This window comes from Carassius auratus, chromosome 12 (assembly GCF_003368295.1).
Source record: "Carassius auratus strain Wakin chromosome 12, ASM336829v1, whole genome shotgun sequence".
In the NCBI taxonomy this organism is placed as follows: domain Eukaryota; kingdom Metazoa; phylum Chordata; class Actinopteri; order Cypriniformes; family Cyprinidae; genus Carassius; species Carassius auratus.
The window spans coordinates 5,206,719-5,227,602 of record NC_039254.1 but is presented as its reverse complement, the minus strand read 5'-3'; the positions used below and the strand labels follow the sequence as shown (position 1 = coordinate 5,227,602).

Genomic DNA, 20,884 nt, shown 5'->3' with positions numbered 1-20,884 from the left:
TGGGCCCTGGTGTCCTTCCCATTCTCAAAGCTCTGATATTTTAGTCCTGACAAAAGGATGGCTCACCTCTGCTCTTATAAACCATGTCCTGAACACCATTGTTTTTTTTAACAACATCACAAGTGCTGAATTTAATTTGGCAATATTTAAATAAAGACAGAGGCACCTATGTGCCCTTTTCTGAATGTGCTGCGGGACATGCACAGCTGTCAATCAGACATGCAGGTGCCTCAAAACCTGCATGCATGCGAACAGCTCGAGATGTTTTCCTGTCAGTCGGCTCGGAAGCAAATCCCAGTCCACGTGTGGCCCGTCAAATCTACGGCACGGCAGTAATCTGGTTAGGTCACGTGTACTGGGAATACACTAATGCCAGGCCATGCCTCAGCACCCCTCTGCTCGGCTGTAATCTTGGGTAATTGAAAATGGGGCCTGTGCCACTTAAGAGCACAAAGAGCAGATTACATAGCTAAAACCAATTTGACCAAAATGCAGAAATGGATTTTCTCTCTTCCCCTCCACCCCTCCTCTACCATCTTTTATAATGCAAACCCTTTCCAAAACCAGACCCTGAAGGAAGAGGAAGGGGTGGGAGCACGATATGCGGGAAACCCAGAAATAAAAGGAGGGAGAGCGAGAGTATGCTTAGATTGGCTGTCATTTGGTTTGTAAGGTGGTTTTGGTGATTGGTTTTTGGTCACATAATGCAATCAGGCACTATCTTTTCTGCATCCAATGACTGTTGAATCAATAAAGTGCACATCTGAAAGTGTTTTTAATTACAAACCTGTTCTGAGAATGGGCATATGGTTTGTGATGGATGCAGAGTTGAAATAGAGGCACCGGTGTGTTTCTGCCTCAACCCTAAAACATGTATTAACAGCTTCTTCTTCTTCTTCCCACCCCCTTCCCTCTTTTTTCTGTTTCTTGCCAGTCTAATAAGGTCCCCGTGGTACAGCACCCTCACCATGTGCACCCGCTCACACCTCTGATCACCTACAGCAATGAGCACTTCACGCCTGGGAACCCCCCTCCACATCTACAGGCAGACGTGGACCCCAAAACAGGTACATATGCATGCACGTCTTCCTTTACATTCATGAATTTCAAAACAGGCAGGACCGAAACCCAAGGCTAACCTTCAGGCCTGGTTAACTAACAGCGCTGTAACGGTTACACTGTGATCTCGCCAGTCTGCATTCACAGCAACCTGGTAAGATGCATCAGAGCGTTTCGGAGTCGTCTTGGCTCAGGGCCAAGGTTGCACCCCTCCTTTTGTGTGCATGTTGAGATGGAACTGTTGACCTGGGGTCGGTTAAGCCTGTGGAGCCACTTGACTTCTGGGAGATGTAGCTCTGTTACTTAACTGCGGGACCCCAAAGCTATTTTTCGGATTCGGAGAAACGTATCGTTTGATGACGCACAAATCGGACAATTGCGAAATCTATATTTCCCAGCCAGGATGAAAACTGTATGAGCAGGAAATTTACCAGGAAACCCGATTTGAAGGCTTGTGTTGTATCTGTCAGGATTCTCATCTCAAAACAAAAAGATTTCTGTTCAGGTGTGATATAATGTCATTTGGTGGTATGTTTCAAAATCAGATCATCACACAAAGAAAGATTTTCCTTTTCTGCAACACTATACTGTACAGTCGAACAGCTGCTCTTCAAAGCTGTCGACAACCTGCATGTTGATTTTAGACAGGCTTTTTCTGCTCTCATAACAGACCTTATCACTAAGGGCCTCTTTAAGGACTCAGAGGCTGTTTAATGTGCTGCTTAATGGCTCGCTTAATTGAGTTTAGAGTTTAATTAATTAACAAATTGTATTAAGACCGCTGTACGCAGTGCCAATGTGCTGTGCAGGCATTGTTATCCTTGTTCTGCATGGCTTTATATTAGCCAGCAGAATTTTTACACTCGTTTTAGTTATTTACCAAATTTAGTAGATTTTGAGGCAAAATGGCATCAAGCATGCTAAATGGAAGTACATTGAGTCAGTCCAAAGTCAGCTAGCTTGTCAGATCAATGTTTTTTTTGGCCATTGTTGCTATTGTAAACCACTGAATTCCTAATTAGGGTTGTTTTAAACCTTCTACCCACCGCATGTAATGTTTATAATGTGGATAGCTGGCCATTAAACTCTAAAACCAATATTAGGACTGTTTCCACACTTGAACAGACATCCACCGCTAATGTGTCAGTCTCTCTTAACACATGCGGCAGTGTTTGCGTTGTTGACTTGTGAACCTCAATTATCGCCCGTTGTTAATCCTCTGATTCGATAGACAAATGTGACAGGGCTCTGTATTTTTTCTCCTCTCCCCCGTGTGCCATACAACATCGTGGCTGCCTCCACAAGCTTTGATCAGAACGTGTGATTTAGAGCTGTGCATGTGAGCTCAACCTCCTCTCTCTCCCACCTCCCTCTGATGTTGACTTTGTTCAATTGTGTATCTCACAAAGGATACATTTAACACTTAAACTTCATCTGGGAATTCCTGTGTCAGGACAAGAGCAGAAACATTTTCACACCGTTCACATACGCATCTCTTTCTCATTCTTTTCTTTGCATTTTTTTATATTTCTTTTGCAGGAATCCCAAGGCCTCCACATCCTTCAGATATATCCCCCTACTACCCCCTGTCACCTGGCACTGTAGGCCAGATTCCCCATCCGCTAGGATGGTTAGTACCACAGTAAGCAGCCCAATTTTATTCCTCTTCTTTTGTCTTTGTGATGCTGTTATATAACATGATATAAAGTAGGGTCCAAAGTCTGAGTTCTTAAAAATGTGTCCGTTTTGAACATAATTATTTGTCATTCAATATGTATTTTTAATATATATCAAAACACGTAAATCTTAAATAAGATATTTAAAATAGAATATTGAAATTTTATCAGTGCTTATTTGATTATGAATCACAGATCCCAGATTTTTATTGAGGAACCTGACTTTTGGGCACCACTTTATATATTATGACATATTTAAGATGGCATTTGTTCAAATATGTTGTGTTTTGCCAGTGTTTATCTTTTATTCGCCAGGCCTCTGTCTGCCTTGCTGTGGGCCTCTGGGTACTTTAGATGCAGTTTGAGACTTTGGCCATCACGGGACACAAAAGCTAACTCTTAACCCTCTGTACAGTTTAAACATTTTCTGGAAAGGCACCGCTGGCGCCCACAGCAATGCACCCTAAACTCTAAACTGCCTCTTTGTGGCAAATGCTATTTTGCATGTCTCTGTATTGTCCAATTAGAGTAATGAACTGTGATTGCCAGTATTTTACCCACAATTCCACACGGGGGCTCTCCCCTGGTAACTCTTGTCAACACTTGTTAATATGACAAAAGGCTACAAATTAAGCTCTGTTAATTTAATGTTTTCTCACCGCGATCTAAATACCGAGAGAGGCCCCAAGCGCAGCCACGGCCCTTTGATTCTCTGCACTTTATTTTGGTATAAATTTACATTCATTATTGTTTGTCTTTGGATGTGTAGACCTCAATTAGCGTGATGGCTCCATTAAAGGGGCCGGTGCTTCGTCTTTAATTAGCACAACAAAACACCTAGTTTCAGCTCAGGGAGAGAGGCCTCCATCGACACCAAGCGCGGGGTTATGAAATTTAATTAGCCATTCCTATCAGATTTGTGGCATTCAAAAAATTGTTCAGAGTTTGCTTCCCTTTGATCCGTGCTCTGCAATCCCCTAGATTTTTGTTCTGATCAAATGAGAATAAAGCCGCCTGCATAGAGAGTGCTTTTTCCTCTTTTTCATCCCTTCCTTTACCTCTCTTCCTTTCTTCTTTTCCTAGGCAAGGTCAACCAGTTTACCCAATCACGACGGGAGGTTTCAGACACCCCTACCCAACTGCCCTCACTGTCAATGCATCCATGTCAAGGTGAGTTGAGCCTTGGGACAGCCGACTCGCTGAGAACGCGAGCGTGTCAAAACCCTTGCAAACTTCTCCCTTAAGTAGAGACAGCTCTCGCATCAGTGTTCAAAAAGACGGTCCCGTGTGATCCGCTGCGTATTAAAATATTAATTATTGTTATAATTTTATAATGAGGCCCCTAAATAACGTCTCGGAATGGCAGAGACCGAGAGGAATGGCAGTTTAACTATGGTCACATGCAGAAGTAAACCTCTGCAGATTTCGGGTGCCGTCGTTGGACGCTGAGCGAGAGCTTTGTGTGGCCCGTTGGGGTCTGGTTCAAGTGCCGATTTGGACGCAAATGTCCCCAGGAGAGCACTAATGGTTGTGTGTTGGGGGGGTTGTTTGTTTTAACTGTCACTGTGATTGCTCTCTTGTGACTGTTACTCATCTGTTATGTGAGAAGTGGGAGGTGTTTGCTGTAAATGACAAATCTCCGCTTGCATTGTAGCTTTTATGTAATTTAAACACAAACGTGAGATGCAAACAGCTTCATTTGGTGGTCACCTTCTTCTAGGTTTACTCTGCCTTTCCCCACTAATCGGAAACAAAGAGGATGATGATGACGGTGGTGGTAGTGCTGAGACTAGCCAGAGAGGCACAGAGGCAGATCTGGTTTATAGTTTCGAGAAATGGAGACTCAGCTCAAGCCCAGCCTGCGTCTCCAGACAGGGACAAACTCTTGTTTAATTGCAGAGTGATTGGAAAAGCAGCTCTGGAGGCCTGGCGAGCTTAGACCAGAGGACGTTGATGGATTAATGTGAGCAGGGAGGGAGGCACAGGGAGGGGTTTTGTGCACCTTAAACACTGGCCTGGGTTTGAGTATCATTGAGGGGAGAAAAGCTTTGGAGAAGGTACTCCAAACTCAAAGTAATGTTCCATACAGCGTTTCTGTTCAGGACATATGATATTTAACATGGTCAAACATGATCAATTTTTAATGCAAGGAGAAGTTAATTTAATTTGCTGTTATGCACATAGACAATGTATGCACAAATGGTTTTACGAATGATTCATGAAATCATGAAATGAGCAGAACACATTTGACTAAAATCTTGAAGAACAACAACATATTGAATGCAAAAAAATATATATATGAGAATAGCTTATTAACAGTGTACTCTTGAACCGCAGATTACAAATTCCTTCCTAAGTAAATCATGAAACAAAGTCAATTATCTCAGTGAATGCAGCAAATTTACCCAAGAATGTTAAAACAAACAGTTTACATTGATTCTGCTTGCCTGAGTAAATGAGGCCCAATCTCGCACTTGCATCTAGTATATTTTCATCGTCCTCACACAGTTTAAAGTGGTCAGGCCAAACATAACAGCTCTGAAACACAATATTTAGCTCTACAGTGATGATCAGAGTGCATTGGCAGCTGCTCTGCTTATGAGTACAGGGTCTTTGCAGCTGGTCCCGACTCTTAAAGGTCCATTTTTATTAACAGCTGGCTCTGAAACCAAGGCTTCACACATTTGACACCAACAGCTTTCACCCCGTGTGTGTTTTGAGGTCTCGGCACCATAGAGAAGTCGTTTGTACCCTGCCAAGGCCTGAAATGAGCCCATTCTGCCTGCTTCGCGTGGGTCTGCAGCCTCTGCTCCGGCGCTGGACCTTCACTTAAGTGACAGCTGATTCTGTTCTAATGAGGCCTTTATATTGTGATCATCCTATTTCCAGTGCAGGCTAATTGAATCTTGTGAATGGGGGCTAGGGGGATTGGTGATGTGCTGGGGAAGAGCTAATGCGTTTTGATAATCTGTAATTGAATTAGCATAGATTAATAAGTGGTGGTCTTGTGTCTCTGTGGAGGGAAGGTGCTTTAGCATGTTTGTGTCAAAACCGGCGGCGTCCGCTGTCACCAGCCTCCTTGTGCAAAATAATGAGCACCAGGAAAAGGTTTCATTAATTGTGTTTATGGTTTTTCTGTGAATAAAGAGGGCAAGAGAGAGAGAGAGAGGGAAGGGGGAAGTCTTGCTTTGTCTTCTTTCACAGTCAGTGGACGAGAACTCCAGGAGGCCTCGGGATTAAGAGATGCCCATATGTTGCTCTCCGGTGCCTGTCTCCGGCTAAGAGAAATTCTGATGGCCCTATCTGCCACCATTTATTATGCAGTTAGCACACAGGGCTTCATGTAGCGATCTGCTTTTCACCCAGGTTACACTTCAGCCTCCTAAAAAATACATTTCAGATCACGAACGGCGTGGATTCGGATCCTGCAAATGAGCTACATGGTTTTGATAATGGGGTTGGAGTCGTACAGGTGTATCGGCCGTCCCGGGTGACAGGGGGAGGAAGTGTAGGCCCCTGCCCGTTCCTGCCCTTTGATATGTTCCTCTGCTCCTATCCCTTCTTTTTCGATGGAGGAAGAGAAAGCCAATGACAGACAGAGCGCACCGGCAGGGTCATTATACATTAAACAGGCACTGAGGCCATCGCTCCGATTGGCAATTAAATGGCACTCACTGACACTCAGCTGGTGTGGAAGAAGATTGAGACATTGGACCCTGCAGGGGCCCTTCTCGGCACACCTCTCTGTCTCGCTCTTCCCTCAGCAGGGCTAAATTGGTGCCAGGCTCTGCTGCGTGCTGATGAGCGGAATGATGCCCTGCGCTTCAAAGGGATGGCCGTCATGTTTAAACCATAACCTGGGCCTCGCTATGGTAACAGCGGCACGGGTGGGGGCGGCGCTGATGGGACAGTCAGGAGGGAAAAATTGGACAGCGGAACAGAGGAAATTTTAACAAGTATGCAAGGACTGAAAGAGAAGGGAAATGGTGGGGGCTAATGATCACGCCGCTGCAGCCACAACGCCGGTACCCCCTCGGTGGAAGCAGACGGGCGGCCCGGATGACATGGCACAAACACAAATGTGTCAGGGATGAAGGGAAGAGAGAATAGAAGAAGAGAGATCGGGGGGAAACACAGTCCCCAGAGAGAACCTCCAACAGAAACTAGTTGTTCCTTGTGAGTTTACGCTCATCATTATATTCTGGCTCCAAGCCATATAGCCACACTCAAGCAGATAATGAGCTGTTTGAAAAAAAGAATTATTCCCTCTCTTTTTTTTCATCATCCTTCGTTCTTTCTCTCAGATTTGTGTACGGTCATGCACAACTGGGACGCACTACACCACACACACATATTCACACACTGAGGCAGATATGTTTATTTGTACACTCAGGAATTCAGCGTTCCTACAGATCTTTATATAATGCTAGCGGATGATATTATAGAGAAGTCCTTCAGTTAGCCTGGGGACATTTTAGTGTGTGTTTTAAGGAAAATAATCAAATTGTAATATAATTGAGAAGAAAATAACCAACATAAATAGCCTCAAAATGACCAAACTAATCAAAAATTATATTTTTAATCAGAAAAAAAAATGCTTATGAAAACAATTTGACCCTATTTAATTTATTTATAATTTTTTTGTGGAATGAGAGTCATCAAAGCACAAAGTTCATAATAACTTGTCTTTAGTCAAAATGTATTGTTTTCAATTGGCCAACTCAATATTTCAATTGGCCAACTCAAATTCCATATATATATATATATATATGGTTTTATTTATAATGAATCATGTGTGGTGTTTTGAAGAAAACAGTTCTCAAAAAATATATCCAGGAATATTTTAGATCACTTTTTGTTAAAGACAATAAAATAAAATAATGTTTTGATCATTACTATTAATTATTGTGGTCAGATTATCAGTGCATTTTATTCTGAAGAAAAAAAATCAGCCTCTGAAATGACTTTTTTGTTTTGTTTACTTGGCTGTGGCTATTATATCAATATTTGCCCACTTTTATAATGCAATCAAAACATGAATAAATTTATATCCTTCCCAAAGTTGACTCCATCTGTTTTGTTTGATATCGAAATGCATTGCGTTTTGGAACTAAAATGCTTTTTGTTTCATGTCGAGTTCTAGGTTTTGGATTTGTCATTTATAGCCGTTTCCCTCTTCCCACATAACAGATCTATTAGCTTACTCCTGCTGTGTCTTTATAGCCAGTTATGTGTCAGGTTTTTAGCTCATAGTCAGTGCTTTGCTTTGTGAATATGTTTGTCCATCCATCATTTCACCCGTGTCAACTCTGACGATTTACACAGTCTTCTCTCCTCCAGGTTCCCTCATCACATGGTGCCCCCCCACCACAGTTTGCACACCACAGGGATCCCCCACCCAGCCATCGTCACGTCCAACGTCAAGCAGGAGTCCTCTCACAGTGACATCGGCTCCCTCAACAGCTCGTGAGTTCACTTTACACTTATCAGTTCTCTATCACTCCAGCGCCATCACAAACTGGTATGCACACGCTAACGTCTGATCCCTCCCATTCCCAGGAAACATCAGGATGCGAAAAAAGAGGAGGAAAAGAAGAAGCAGCCACACATAAAGAAACCTCTGAACGCGTTCATGCTTTACATGAAGGAAATGAGAGCCAAAGTGGTGGCCGAATGCACACTGAAAGAGAGCGCAGCTATCAACCAGATCCTAGGCCGAAGGGTGAGCGTCTCAAAAGCAGCATGCAAAGTAGAAGCAGGCTGTCTCAACTACTAAGGCCGCAGATTGCAGTGTTGTCAGGCGTGGAAAAACGCGGCTTATTCACATTTCTATATGTGTGTAATTGTAATCTTGCTCAATGTTGCTACTGGGTAAAAGCACAATACCAGGGGAAGGGGACATTTTAATGACGGTGGTTGGAAACACCATGTCATTTGAGCCTAAAATATCAGTGGTCTCTTCCTCTGCATTGGCCACAGTTTTGAAAGATGTGTGTGTGTGTGTTTCTATATGTGCAGTGGCATGCTCTGTCTCGAGAGGAGCAGGCCAAATACTACGAGTTAGCCAGGAAAGAGCGACAGCTTCACATGCAGCTGTACCCCGGCTGGTCGGCACGAGACAACTATGTAAGTTTTTAAGTTTTCAACAAGTAACAATTGTTTATTCCCTCCACAGGGGCCGCAGAGCAGTTTAAAGCCATCTAGATGTGTATCGACAGTCACCCAAAACTAAAGCGCACAGACCAAACCAGTCTAAAACCAGTAAAACAGACAAGCTGGAAGACTTTTAAGTCCATCCACTGTATGTGTGCTTTTCCTCAGTGAAGTCAGCTCTAGTTCTTTCATTAGTATTCCACTGGTTCACCTAAAAAGAGAAAGGCGAGCTGAGATCAGACTAATTAAATAACCACAGGGCCTAAACGCCTCGCGGCTTTGATGAAAGAGGACATCTCTCTCCGCCGCCAGAAATGGGGAACGAGCGCACCGTTTACTGTTTCGTGCCTGACAAACGGCCCCACCGCCCAGCCTGTCAACTCTCCTTGGAGTCTGACCATGTTTCTTGACTCGCCTAGTCTAAGTTCCTCAACCGGAGCATGATGATCACATGGGCACGTTCGATGGAACCATAGCCCATTTTCGAGGAGGAATTAATGCAACAAAAGTTCTCTCACACTCCGCTCTTCCCCTCCAGTAAGCGAACCGCTCAAAGAAACCTCAAAAGCTTCCAATCGTTACACAATGAAAGGAGAACTAAGCAGCAGCAAGACAACAAGGAATAAACAAAAGGAGCGCGATAGAAAGATAGGGAAAGTTCTGTTTTGTCCTGCAGTGGCGTTTCAAACCTTCAGGCTCTTACTTGAATAAATAAATCAGTGAAAACATTGGGCTCTCTTGTTCATTTCATGTCTCGGTCTTTTGTGCAATATAATAACTAAGGTTCCTGTCTATTTCTCTTTTTCTGGCGGGTAACTATCAGGGGAAAAAGAAGAAGAGAAAAAGGGAAAAGCAGGCAGGAGAGGGCAATGGTAAGTGAGCTGCAATTATCTCTCATATTAAAGCAGACCCATCATCTGTCACAACTGTGACATCTCAAACATGAAAGTCCAGCCTTTTTTTTTTTTTATCTCTTTTTTGTGCCTGCCTCATTTTGTATATAGCTATGCTACCCAATGCAATATTTACACGATAGACTGCTTGTTATCCCCCTCCTCTCCCCTTGCCCCATGTCGAGCGTTAATAACATTGAATATGCATGACCCCCACCACCTCCTCCCCTCCCACCAGCTGCCCCCCTCCAGCATTTATGGTACTGTGATATGTATGTTTTGAGAGTGTGAGAGTTAATCACCCCTGTGACTGAGTGCCAGCCTCCGAATATCCTGCCGCCCATGCTTGCGTCACTGTGTTTATGTGATTGTAACTTTGGGCTGTGCCTGCTGCATGCTTTTCAAATACCTGCTTATGTAGTGATAATATAAAAAGGTGTTTGTTTGGTTGTTTAAATTCACCCACATCTTTCAATTAAGGAGGTTTGCTGATTACATTGATTTGATTCACTTGTCCGTTCTTCTCTATGATGCTGATTACTGTGAGATATTGTTCAGGAAGTATGCAGAGTAATGTATTTGCGGTCTCTCGCCACCATGGACACCTTTTGAAGGCCTCTGTATCTTGTTCTTTTTTTTTTCCAGAGCACAGAGAATATTTTCCAAACCCTTGCCTTTCACTCCCTCCGATTACAGGTGCTAATGTCATTTTGAGTCTTAAATTACTAACTTGCTTTTTTTCCCTTTTTTTTTTTTTGGTTCTTTGTGTATTTGTGCTTGTGCAGTATATCAAATATATAATGATCTTTCTTTAATGAATAATGCCACGTATTTGCCTCATCTATCTTTTATTTGCTAAGCTCAGTTATTCTCTTGAAGAATATGTTGCTTTATTTTGCTCCTTTATCAGTTGTTTCCTTTGCTCCATTTTTCATTACACACATACTTTCATCAAAAGATGCTTCTGTTTTAAAAGTCATATGTTGTTATGTAAAGAATCCCCGATTTGTTAAACTCTAAGCATGCAGCTATAGGAAAGACCTCTTTATCCTAAGAATAACCAGAGACGTTGTTATCAGGGTAAACCTCCTTAATCTACAGCGTTCAGTAGCTGCCCCATGCCCCAGCATGATTGCGGACTCTGCCCTGTCTCCTCTTGATCTGCTCCGCTTTCAACCTGCCTTCACCCCTCCTCAAACACCCATCTAACATTGACCTTCACCCCCCTGGTGCTCAGGTGGGCTGTTTGAGGTGGATGAACGTGGACTAGGCCTGATTATGAAGCAGCTTCGTAGTGTTTCCCTGGCTTAAACTAATGCTCCGCCTCCCTCCTGTAGCTCCTCCCTATTCCTGCTACCTCAACAACCTGTCCCTATCACCTTCTCTAGTCTAGAACAGCCAGAGAATGGCCGGCAGACATGTATCCATATCTGCTGCATCCTGCAACGCTTGCCTTTTAACGAATATGTTTTTACTTACCCATAAAGAGCCTTGATTATGAAAAGGCATGCACTGAGTGCTGATGCATTGATTTCTGTCATCATTTACTTTCATATTTGTTTCTTGCCGTTTTTAATTTCTAATCGTTTGTATTACTAACAAAATATGGTCAGTTGCTACCATTTAAATTTATGTGTAAGGGAAAAAAGACTTTTATAGAGCCTGTCAAATTCATTGGATTCAATGTATCTCTCTTTCCACTCTCTTTTCTGATTTCATCTCTCCTCTGCTGGCTTCCTCTTCCCTTCTTCGTCCCGTCAGATCTGAGCGCCCCAAAGAAGTGTCGCGCACGCTTCGGGCTCGACCAGCAGAATAACTGGTGTGGCCCATGCAGGTGTGTATTTGGTGTGCCGGCAGGTGTGCTAGAGCAGGTGACAGCTGGGGAACTCTCTCGTTGGTGCCTCCTCACATTTTTCTGGCTCTCTCAGCCTCGCATTCTCTCCATGCCACTTCCTCTGCCAATCAGCTTCTGCAAATCTGGGCAATGGTTTTTTTGTTTTGTTTAGTTTTTTTCATTGCTAGGTGGGATGGAAGGGTTGTTTGTGTGGTCCTTTTTGTGTGAGTGTTTGAAAAGGAGTTCATGTAGTACTTCTTTTTTTTAACTGAATCGAAAAGAGGCGGGGTTAGATAAAAAGGCGGGGGTTATTTCCCTCTATTAAGGGGGAGGGGTGTGGCCAGAGGGTTGAGAGGAGCTGGTCATGGTAAGTTTTTTTGGGGAGGCACGGTACCAATGTCCACAGCTGAATCATTTGCTCTAGCTCCATGCCTTTGTGTGTCCAATGACGTGTGTTTTTTTTTTTTTTCTTTGTTGTGTGTTATGTTCTTCTGTGGATAACAGATTCAAATACCCCTAAGAAGTGTCGTGCCTTGTTCGGGCTTGACCAGCTGGGTTTATGGTGCAAACCCTGCAGGTATATTCCCAGCCCCATTCTTGGGGAGAACATCTAAATTAAGATGTTGTTGATTTTAAGATGACAAAAAAAAATCAGCTTTTCATTTTTCGAAACTTTTTCCATGGACTATATTTTCCTACTTCAATTTCTGAGGCCTTGTTACAGTTGATATGTTTTACAAATACTTTTTTTTCTTACTTGTTTCTGTCCTTTTCTGATTTTAGAAACACTTCAGATGAACTGAAATCCTCGGGCAGAAAATGTCAAAATCATAATTACACAGGCATTGTGGTTACAATTTCAAGTCAAGCCTAAAGTTTTGAGTTTTTATGTAGTATAATTCAGTATTGCTGGTGTTTCTGCCCAAGGAACTAATCTGCTGTTTTGTACTGCTCTGCCCTGGTAACTTCTGTTAGAACTGTGTGATGTAGCCACTTGTTTTGTGGAGGGTAGGGTTGGGGTGATGCCATCTCATCCCCCCTCTCTCTTTTTTTTCTTCCCCTTCTTCTTCCTTCTCCACTCCTCTCTTATAACCCCTTTATTCAGTCCCAACTTCTTGTCTTTCTGTTCTAATACAAGCAGTCTTTGAATTGGGAATATGTTGATGGTAGGTATTTGTTTCTGCTAAGTAATACCCTTTTCTGTATCATGCTTGTGCACTTTTTCCTTTTCACCCTTCCATCGTGGACATCAGACTTTGTGCTGTTGTGATACTCCACTGTCCGTTTTCAACTTGCCCAACTGTATCCCCTGTTCCACCGATTTCATTATCCTTCTAGTGTAGAAATCCATCTGATTCTCCAAAAATCCACTCCCTCTAGTCTGACCTCCTTCAGGAGCAGCAGAAAGCTTCTCAACTTTAGAGTATATGTCAATCTGAGTGTTGGACGTTGGACACAGGGTCCAGTTTGCCATATCTGCCAATGGGAGGGGTAAACTGAAAATGCAAAAATTGCTATATTTTCCATTAGATATTTGTTTGAGTTAAATACTGTATGAAAAAGCGCGACAGTAATTCATCTTTCTTTTGTAGACTTCGTTTTGCCAGTTGTCAGTTTTTAGAAAGAAAAGTTGAAACCTCGCAATATTTAGCAATTTCTTCAAAACAAAACAAAACCTTGCTAGCCAGTAACTGTTTTATTTGTATGGATGTGTGTAGGTGGAGTTGATGAGGTTGTATTTTTTGCAGGTTAGTGCCGTTCATCAGCAACTCTTGTTATTCAGAAGAACAGCCTGTGCATTTTTTGGGCTGTGCTGAGAAAAACACTGGTAATTGCGTCTTGATTTAGGGAGCTGTAAGGTTAAAAGACCTCACTCAGCTCTGTTTCCTGAAAGATGCATCTGGAGGAATTCCCTCAGAGACCCATAAATCAATAAGGAACACAGTGAGATACTTAGAATCAATATGGTTCTTAAAAAATGGATATTAGCTTATTTGCTGCTGTTTGACAGGCAGTTAGCACCTTGACAGACCTGAACCGCATTCCGTAGCTGTACTGCACAGACTAGAGTAGCAGCCAGATCAAACGAACACATCTCTGCCCCTATTCACCCATCTTTGACCCTGAAGTGCCACATCTCCTCTGTATTAAGTCTGTTCTTTGCAGATAAAGTGGGTTTACAAGATACAGTGACAAGATTTCCGTCCTCTTATTGTCATTTTCTTCATCATAGTGTGTATCGACCTCCGTGACTGTCTCTCTCAGTGTCTTTTTCGCACTTTCCGTCTGAAATCAACACGCATAAGAGCAGGCAGGGGTATGACTTGAGAAACAATCCTTACCTGGCTGATATTTTCATGACAAAACCACAAAAAAGTTGGCGGTTAATTGAACCCAGTTCTCCCGCAACTCTCTAGCTCCCCCTGTCTTTGATTTAATTCCCTTTTATTTTACTCACTGTATTTGTTGCTCTTTCTTTTCTCTTTTTGGAGTTAGCCTCGGCTGCATCACTGAGCTCGCCCTTTAGGCAGGATAAAGAGAGTTTTTGGGGAGGAAGGGGGGTTGGTCAGGTCAGGTAGGGCAAGGTACACTGAGGTTTTCCCTCTCTCTCTCTCTGTTACTCGTGCTTTCTCTCACCCTATCACTTCTCGTCTCTCTCTCTCTCTCTCTCTCTCTCTCTCTACCCCTACCTCACGGCGCGCTGGCTTGGCGCTGGTGAGATGTGGCTGGCTGGAATGGCTGGCCGTAGGCGTAGCAGACGAGGGAGGGTCCTGACCCGAGCAGAAATGCAAACATGGCACCACGACCTCTGTGCAGAGCGCTCACACACATGTCTTAGGGGCAAGCTGAGAGTAGCGCTTCCTCTCTAACCTCTTACCCCACCATCTGAACTTCCCCTGAAGGAACTTGAGGAAAAAGACAGGAAAAAAGAAGGGAGAAAGAGGAGTGTAATAATTCAAGCTGATGTGTAAACCGGATGGATCCCCTCGCGGTTTGCGAAACCGGGGTGGAGTTCTTTTGTTTGGAGTTGCGTTGCGCCGCCAAAGGAAAACAAAGAGAAATGTAGGCCTCACCTCTTCCATTATCCTCCTTCCTCATTCCATCTGTTGAACTTCCTCTCATCCTCCCACTGTCCTGTCCTCTCTGCATGTAATTGTGTGACACCATGTGAGAGCGAGATGCCTCTTACCCCAATCTCGTCCAGCTCTAGCGTCCATTTTCATGCAGAGTCTGAAAGTGGGTCTGCCAAAAGTTGCTAATGAGATCAGCATGGGTGTCCCGACTTTAAGATATGTGCATTTGAATGGACGTTATGGCTCTGTGTGGTTCGCTCTAAGGTTCAGACCGAGAGCTTTAATGTGTCCCCTCTTTTTTTTTTTTCCTTTAGGAGAAAAAAGAAGTGCATTCGCTACATTCAAGGTGAAGGCAGCTGTGCCAGTCCTCCTTCTTCGGACGGAAGCTTACTAGATTCCCCCCCAATCTCCCCCTCAATGGTCTCTCCCTCCCCGTCCTCGAAAGAGTCCAAACCACAGACTGAACAAATGCAACCTCTCTCACTGACTATGAAACCGCCCCCCCTGCTCTCGTCATCCCAACACCAACACCTCTCCATGGCTCCGCCTCCACCTTTAGCTCTGTTGGACAACTCCGGGCCGTGCAAAACATCCGGCTCGGCACACAACGGCTCCTTGGACCCCTCAGACATGTCTTTGTCCCGACCCACAGGCTCCGCCTCCTCCAGACCTACATCGGCGTGTCATTCCCACTCTCTGCTGCCCAGCTCCGCCACGACGCAACCCCTTTCACTCGTAACCAAGTCGATAGATTAACTTCATTGTTTTTTTAAAACCAGCTTTCTCTGTCTGTCCGTCTGTCGCGTGTCTTTTCTTTTTTCATTCTGTGTTCCGATTCTCTTGTTTTTACTGTGCGATATGGCTTTGAAAATTTCGTTAATTCTTTATCAAAGTTCATTGGTCAATATTTGACCTGTCATTATCTAAAAAAAAATGAAATTATTATGATTAAATATTGATAATTAAATACACTAAGTTGTAAAGTATAGCTTTGTGAATCTGCCAATTTTTTTATGAATTTTTTGGGTTCGTTTTTGTTCATGTTTTGCTTTTTGTTTTACAGCTGTACAACAGAAAAATGCATAGTTGTTATGTAGTTTTACATAGACATGTTTAAAGACAGATATACAAAGTAGGTGAGGATTCGATGAGCCCTTTTCTCAAAGAATTGGTTCTCCTTCATTATTTGTATTAAATACGAGCTTGTGAACCAATCATTTTACAGCTGTCCAAAACTCAGAGGGCACGAGGACCGTGGAGACACCTTTCCAATTGAGGAACAACTTTAATCGTGATGTTACTTGTTCTTGTTTAAATGTACAGAAATATGGGGGGTTACTGTGTTAATATGCATTGTTCCATTGCGTTGTCTGTTTTACCTTTTTTTTTTTTTTTGGTGTTGTTTACCAGAGGGAGGGAAGTTGACTCGGGTTGGGATGGGCGGACTTGATTGGATGGGTGTTTTGGGGTGGGGGGTTTTGGGATATTCAAGACAAACTGTCACAATGCTAGGACCAGTAGTATTTATTGCTTTAGAGATTGCTTGTTGTATCTTGTATGTTGTCCCTTTTTGAAATATTTTCCTTTTCTTAATACATTGTATAAATATTCTTTTTCTTAACGTAAACAACTCATATATATATATATATATATATATATATATATATATATATATATATATATATATATATATATATATATATATATGATCCATTTTTACAATGAGGTTTTGAAGTTTCAAATGATTTGCTTTGACATGAATTTAATTTTTATTTTTTTATTTTTGTTGTTATTTTTTTTTTAAACCAGGATGCCACATAAACTACAGTGTAGATTCTCAAAAAAAAAAACATTTAAAAGCAAAAAACAACAACGAACAGATGTATGCACAATTTAATTTCTAGAAACATATCTATAAGCCATTTAACTATAGGTAAAAAGGAAACTTGAAATGGGGACGGTGGGTTCCATGTCTTCAGCAGTCGAATTTTGTCTCAAGCCCTTATTTTCTATTGCACAGTCTCATCTCCGCCGGACTGTAGAATTGTGTACAGATTTTTTCCCGTGCCAAAATTTGTGATAATTTTATCTCCACCTCTTGCGACGCTGTAGGTTATTTCGTTGTCCAATGTTTTTTTTTTTTTTTTCAACCATAATTTGCTGTGACGTTACATAGATTGCTATGTATGTAGTATAAATGTTGCTATAACAAATGTGTTTGGTAGCAGATTGTCAAATAATAAAATTTAAACTTAATAAAAGACGGACGTCATACTGTATAAACCTTGAAGGGCCAAATTATGTATATTAGGAGGTTCATAAAAAAACTATTAAATACTACAAAAAAAACACAAACTGCCACTTTTAAGTACACTACTACATATAGGTAGATAGAACAATAGGCATGTTGATGTTGCAAGAAGCTGTAAAAAAGCTACAAGAGAATCATTCATTCGGTGCCATTGTAGTTGACATGACGCAACTGTACCCGTCGATTACTTCTCTGGTTTATTAAGATGCTAATGATGAATAGTTTGAATGTTTCCTTAACGGCTGTGATGTTCCTGTTCTCTTTTATGCTCTTATATTTTTTATTTTGGTTTTTATTTCATTTTTTTTTTTTTTTCATTTTGTTTTCCATTATTTGAAATGGTTCCCAAAAACCATGTTTTGTAATGAATAAATGTTAATGCTGTACAGTCTCTGTAGCATGCAGTTCTGTATTAATAAAAGCGAGTTAGTATGTGAACTTGCCTTCTGTCGTCTAAAGCCCCTCATTTGAAAAAAAAAAAAAAAAAAAAAAAAACTGGCTGAATTTTTTTTTTCTTCCTTTAAATTTATAAAAAGTATAATTTACAACATTCAAATATTTATTGATTTCAGTAGATATTGGACTTACGTAATACATTTAAAATGTTACAATTTTTTGAGTGTTTCTCTATCAGGTGGCATTACCATAACATCTGGGCCCAAATAATCTTATATAATATATCATATTTTTGAGAAACAATAATAAATGGTTGGTCACATGCTGGTTTCTTAAAAAAAACTGTGATCCAAATGAAGTTTGCATGCTCCAGCTCTTACAAGAATTGCAGACAGCTGTAATGATGATTAATTCTAATGAAACTGCAAGATCAATCTGAAGTTAGAAGATCCCGGTGTTATACTGTCTACAGCTGGTTTCATTCAGGCTGGAATTCAGCAGAAAGCCCATGCCAGGATCCCTTACTTTATCTAGGCAGAGTAAATCAGTTAGTCATTTGCTTGTGGGTTTAAAGTAATCACAACTGGTATTTTATATTGTAAATATATATATATATATATATATATATATATATATATATATATATGTTTTAATCGATTTCAATAATTTGGTTAACAAAGAAACCTCTCTAGAGGAATGTTACATGTTCTTGCACGTAATTTTCATTAATTTGACAAACCAAAAAGAGTCATGTTCTGTCATGTTTTTTGCAACAGAACAAGCAGACGTGAGCCACTGATATACTCTATACAACAAAACATCCAGACCTTGCTGCCTATGAAACAGACATTGTTATTTTCTGATGTAACCGCAGTATTTTGTTACGCATATGATGTCTGCTAGAAGAAGAGTTGCGTGTCTTGATAAGGATCATTTAGCCAACGGTCCAAGTCCATATGCTTTGAATCGCTGTATAAAGAACAACAGCAATTTAATTTATTCTGCTGCTTTATGTTCGTCTCTGTTGTGTCTCAAATCCAAACATTGCCTGTTCAGTCCAGAAAAGCAATGTTTCTTTTTTTTCTTTCGAGGACATTCTGAATCATCTCGGTCTGAATGGATGTAAACAAACTTAAGACATCAGTCGATTCAGTGCAATGTTCAACAATACTGTAAAAAGCTTCTATAAAGCTTCACCTTACAAAAATATCAACAATCCTTCAGCATTGTTCCCAAAGGTCAACAGATCAACTAAACAGGTTATTTGCTTATCCACCATGCTTGATTTTTATGAAATTGTCTTTTTATACCTACAGATAAATATGAGGTTACACTTTCGTAATCGTTTAGTATTTTGGGCACCTTGTTTTTTTAGAATATTCAAGAGGAAACCTCTCAGCACTCAGAATTATTCATGTTTTTGTATCCATATTTTATAAGCAGTTGTATTTCGGTGCGGCTTTTCGAAATATTTTGGTGTGTAGCGTCAGCTGCCGCTAAATAATATTTGGTATAGTCATGAGACCACACATATCTATTTATCTCAATCTGTTTCATTGCGATAGGAATAACACTTTATTTATATACACAGGGATTTTGAAATTCACATTGTGGCTTGTGGACTTTTCACAGTGTATCATTAAAAACTGATCTACTTAAATTATGTGTTCTGCAATCCATTGCATGTTTATTTAGACTAAACCCCAACGTGACATTATTGTGCGTTTATCAAAACACTGAATTCTTGCTCATCAAAACGCTAATTCACACCGACACTTTATTTGGACTGTGTTTAGTTTGCCAGCACAGTCCCTATCCACTTTCTTTTAAGCACACTCTTCTGAAAACAGCCTGTCCAAGGCTGATAAAGAAGGCTTTTATTGCTAAAGGATGCACTCAAGGTGGGTCCATTTACCAAACTACCAAATCTGAAGTAATTACAGTCTGCTTTAGAACACATCTTCAGTATATGTGTTTGTGCTGTGTGATGTTGTGTTAGGATTCCCTCTTAACCTCGGAAGGACCATCAATTCACCTTCAGGGAATTTGCTTTCACTTCATAGACACTCTTGAGTGTTTTGTATTTTCTGTAAATTAGATGCTGTATTCTTCTCTTTTCTCCCTGTGAATGACAGCGATCTGTTGAAGATCTCTCCGAGAGGATTTCAAGCAGACTTATTCTTGTTCAAAGAAACATTGCCTGAGAGACCAAAGGGGTCAGATCGGTTCTGGACCGATATATTTACTGTTGTTAGTATTCTCAGAAACCTTATCTTGTGTAGTTTATTTTACAGTACATATAAATATGTACACAAATGATGCATGTTATCAGCTGACATGTATACTTTATTACTTTATTCTTTACACAAAAGATTTGAAAAATATTTCTCAAATATGGAGTGTCACTTTATTATTCTGATATATTTTTTTATTTAAGGAATAGTAAATTCAACAATTACATTTTATTGTTTTTGTATGTTGTATTTTTTGGACAACAGTTTTTGCTTTGTTTTTATTCAAAATATAAGAATTTCAGATACGGTAAGGCATCACGGAAGATTTGTAAACAATATTTTTCTAATATTCTGTGTCGATTTATGATTTTTATATAGTGTTTAATTCAGGCATACTTTATTCCATGATTACATTTCTGTTGTTGTTTAAAAAAAAATCTGATATGGTGTCAACTATATTATATTATACTAAATATTCAGTGTCAATTTATGATTTTATATATTGTTAATCAAGGAATGGGAAATCCAACTAATTTCTTTTAAATTCCTGTCATTGTTTAATGTTGTTTACATTTTTTCCCACCACAGACGAGCTTTGGAACAACATGAGGGTGAGTAGATTGAATAAAATGTTCTTCAATTTGCCATTTGGGGGCCATTTGGGGTATGTACCGCATATTGTTTTACGTAGGCTCTGCTATCACTGAAACCACATGACCTCACTCCTTATGTAAGCTTGCATGCCCTTTGCAAATGTAGCCTGTGATGAACATGCCAAGCACATTTACTATAAGAAACAACCTCCTGCTCCTCCATGCTTCATCAATTCTGAAGGCTGGTTGTCAGTGTAAACAGATACCATACAATAGTAAAGAAAAGACAGCAGTAGTGTATGTTTTGTGGCATGAGAAATGGGAATGATGTTATGCAGTGGTCCGCTGCTCTCCTCTGTGGCAGGTATGACATGGACATGTTGGTTAATAAATCATGACCAGGTCAAGGGGGAAGTAGATCAAGCGCAGGAGAGAGGAAAAAAGGGGGAAATGAAAAAAGAGGTAAAGTAGAGAAATAGGAAGAGGTGATCATAATGAGTGGCTTCCTACTGTCACTTCATCCGGTTGTCGCCTCAAGCTGTCAGTACTTCCTGGGAGACTCAATACTTTTTAAGCTCAGGGAAAAAAAAAAGTTGAGTGTATATGTGTTTGAGAGAAGAGACAGAGACAGGGCCGGAATCCCACAGAGGCACTGTGTACT

General features: G+C 41.0%; 1 protein-coding gene across 28 annotated transcripts in view; it reads left to right on the top strand.

Annotated features, from left to right (window-relative positions):
* tcf7l2 (transcription factor 7 like 2) overlaps positions 1 to 16,343 on the top strand; it is an 84,620-nt gene extending 68,277 nt beyond the window's left edge. For 4 of the 28 annotated variants that reach the window (XM_026276482.1, XM_026276495.1, XM_026276489.1 and 1 more), the window contains 10 exons: positions 935 to 1,067; positions 2,599 to 2,701; positions 3,819 to 3,905; positions 8,076 to 8,201; positions 8,295 to 8,457; positions 8,754 to 8,861; positions 9,712 to 9,760; positions 10,427 to 10,477; positions 11,543 to 11,615; positions 15,004 to 16,342. In XM_026276482.1, coding sequence (XP_026132267.1) covers positions 935 to 1,067; positions 2,599 to 2,701; positions 3,819 to 3,905; positions 8,076 to 8,201; positions 8,295 to 8,457; positions 8,754 to 8,861; positions 9,712 to 9,760; positions 10,427 to 10,477; positions 11,543 to 11,615; positions 15,004 to 15,445 — 1,335 coding nt within the window. In that variant the 3' untranslated portion in view covers positions 15,446 to 16,342. Of the gene's footprint in view, positions 1 to 934; positions 1,068 to 2,598; positions 2,702 to 3,818; positions 3,906 to 8,060; positions 8,202 to 8,294; positions 8,458 to 8,753; positions 8,862 to 9,696; positions 9,761 to 10,426; positions 10,478 to 11,542; positions 11,616 to 12,119; positions 12,194 to 12,720; positions 12,783 to 15,003 lie in introns of those variants that run through there. The other 24 variants (XM_026276477.1, XM_026276494.1, XM_026276485.1 and 21 more) reach the window with 21 other exon arrangements.
* Positions 16,344 to 20,884: the final 4,541 nt, after the last annotated feature.